Source organism: Octopus bimaculoides, chromosome 22, assembly GCF_046866305.1.
Source record: "Octopus bimaculoides isolate indiv1 chromosome 22, ASM4686630v1, whole genome shotgun sequence".
Taxonomy (NCBI): Eukaryota; Metazoa; Mollusca; class Cephalopoda; order Octopoda; family Octopodidae; genus Octopus; species Octopus bimaculoides.
Window position 1 is genome coordinate 21,787,610 of NC_142949.1, and position 2,763 is coordinate 21,790,372.

At 35.4% G+C, this 2,763-nt stretch overlaps 1 protein-coding gene across 4 annotated transcripts in view; it reads left to right on the forward strand.

Annotated features, from left to right (window-relative positions):
* LOC106867315 (uncharacterized) overlaps positions 1 to 1,036 on the forward strand; it is a 30,180-nt gene extending 29,144 nt beyond the window's left edge. For all 4 annotated transcript variants that reach the window (XM_014912155.3, XM_089339806.1, XM_014912153.2 and 1 more), the window contains one exon: positions 849 to 1,036. In XM_014912155.3, coding sequence (XP_014767641.1) covers positions 849 to 1,005 — 157 coding nt within the window. In that variant the 3' untranslated portion in view covers positions 1,006 to 1,036. The remainder of the gene's footprint in view (positions 1 to 848) is intronic.
* Positions 1,037 to 2,763: the final 1,727 nt, after the last annotated feature.

A 2,763-nucleotide genomic window follows, 5' to 3' on the forward strand; every position in this document is an offset into this window, starting at 1 on the left:
GTGGATATGATTTTTGATTCACATTTTTATGAAAAAAGCTGAGCGTCATTTAAAGATGTTTTCATTAAATATTGTTAGTGTTTTTGTTGAATAAAATTTGCTGAAAAAAGCTGCAATAATTATGCACCAACCCAATAAGGTCTTTGTCTTTCATTGCTGAGGTAATCTTCAAAAGGTACTCATATAAATGGTCTTCTTGATCATCTGCCAATCCAACATATCGAGTATATGCAGAGATAAATGTTACTTTTAAATTATACAAGACTATTCTTAGCTTAATAATTTTATAATGCACCTTGACTACCTTGATAGCCTTATCCATCAATTCTCTGCCAAAAGTATACCTACACTACCTAACTCATCACTACTTCCCTCCCACCCAGAAGAATTTGTATCTATGTTCCTTGCCCATAAGCAATCTAGCCGAGGCTCTCCTGTGCATAGATATATACACACACATACATATTGTGTGTGTGTGTATATATACACCTAAATTGTCTGGCAATGGGAAATATTATCTTGGTTGGAAACAAGTGAGGATTTGTGACAAGAAGAGTATCTGGCTGTAGAAAATTTACCCAACAAATTCCTTCTAACCCATACAAACATGGAAAAGGGGACATTCAATGATGATAATATATATATTTATATATGCAGCTAATATTTGCTATTTGCCATTAGAAGTTATTTTATTTTTCAGAAGGATATTTCTTTTTCAGATAATAATTTAATTATCATATTCATGTATACACATTTCCATCACCACCACCACCATAACTAATACCACTGTCACCACCACCACCTTTATTACTATACTTCCTATTCTAAACCCACCTTCTTTGTTGCAGGTATATGTTACGAACAAAGGAGTTCACCACAGAACACTTGAAGAACCAAAACATGTTAAAATATTATGAATATCTAAATGATATTCTGAATTACCGAAAACAATTATTGAAAGCTTCTCGAGATGCTAAACGGCATTTTCTACAATGTTTATATTAAAAAAAATATATTAAATTTTGTTTTAATAACATTTACTGTTTATATTGCCTTTACATTATATTCTTGTCAAAGATGCATAAATCTGCTCAGTGCAATCTCCTAGCTTGCTCTCCAACTTCAAGCTTTCATGGTGACCACTAAGAAAGGAATATAAGCTGTACAATATAATTCAACTCAACAACTATGTATATATCTAATATTCCAAGACCATCCCACCCATGTTAACATGAGAAAATGGGTGTTAAAAAGTAGAATTTACCATAGATATAGGCAGGATTGTGTAGTTTAGAAGATCCCTTCACAACCATGTGATTTCAGGTTCAAAGCTTTAGACTGACTAATACTTTGTTAGTAAAACTGGTAGACAGAAACTGTATGGGTAGCTTTGTGTTCGGTCTCGCTGCATCGCACCTTGGGTAAGTGGCTTTTACTAAAGCCACTTACCCATTTGGTTCACGGAAACTGAAAAAAGCCTATCATATATGTTTGCGTGTGTGTGTTTGTGTTTTCTTGTCTTGACATTGTGTGATAATTGTGAGTGTAACTGTCATACTAGCAGTGTCTTTCATTTTCAGGTTTCCATGAAAACATGTTCAACCATGGGAAAATATTGGTTTCAAATTTTGGCATAAGGCCAATAAGTTTGGGGGAGGAAGTAAGTCAATTACACTGGTCCCAGTACTTAACTGGTACCTATTTTATCAGCCCCCAAAAGATGAAAAGCAAAATTGACCTTGGTGGAATTTGAACTCAGAATGTAAAGGCAGATGAAATGCCACTAAGCATTCTGTCCAGTGTGCTAACAATTCTGCCATGGGAAATTATTACCTTGCTTAGAAACAGGTGAGGGGTGGCTGCAGGAAAGGCATCCAGCAAGGATGAAAACATGAACAGTAAAATGGTGAGGAGGAGGATGACGATATAGAATACACCACAAGAGACTTTGTTAGCTAATTTATCCATCAAGCTGCTTATTAATTTGGAATGATTGGAAGCAATCATGTATGAATCATGCTTCTCATAGGGTTTGGCTGAAATATATAATGTTCATGTTGTTGTTGTGGTAATATTTTACCCTTGCACAGATTTTATCCCAAAGGATGTTTGATCTCAGTTCTGCAAGCCATGGTCAATTATATGTTTCTCACCCATCTATAGAAGTAAACCTCAAATTTGTGTATCGTACATATTTTAGACTTAAGTTTGGTTAACTAAATTATTGGTAGTGATTGTATGATTTCTGGTAACACCTGATGCCACAAAATGGCAGGACCATAGTTAGGAAGAACTGGTGGTTTATGAATGAATGTCCCAGAATTCCCAATCAACAGAATTTGCTGTTGAAAATTCTTTATTCTTTTACTCACTTCAATCATTGAACTGTGATTAGGCTAGTGCTTTGCCTTGAAGGGTTTAGTTGATCAAATTCAGTCCAGTGCTAATTTTTTAAAATCTTATTCTATCAGTCTCTTTTGCTGAACTTATGGAGGTGTAAGCAAATCAACTCCAGTTGTCAAGTGATGATGGGGGAACAAACACAAAGATGTGCATGCATGCGTACACACATATATGACATCCAGCCATAGAAACCATGCTAAAGTAGCCATTGTACCTCAACACAGTCCTCTGGTTCATCAGATCCTGTTGAACCATCCAGTCTATGCCAGTATGGGACACAGATGTTAAATGATGTTGATAGGACTTCCATGCAGTTTCCATCTACTAAATTCAATGATACTACATCGATCAGCTTGGAGC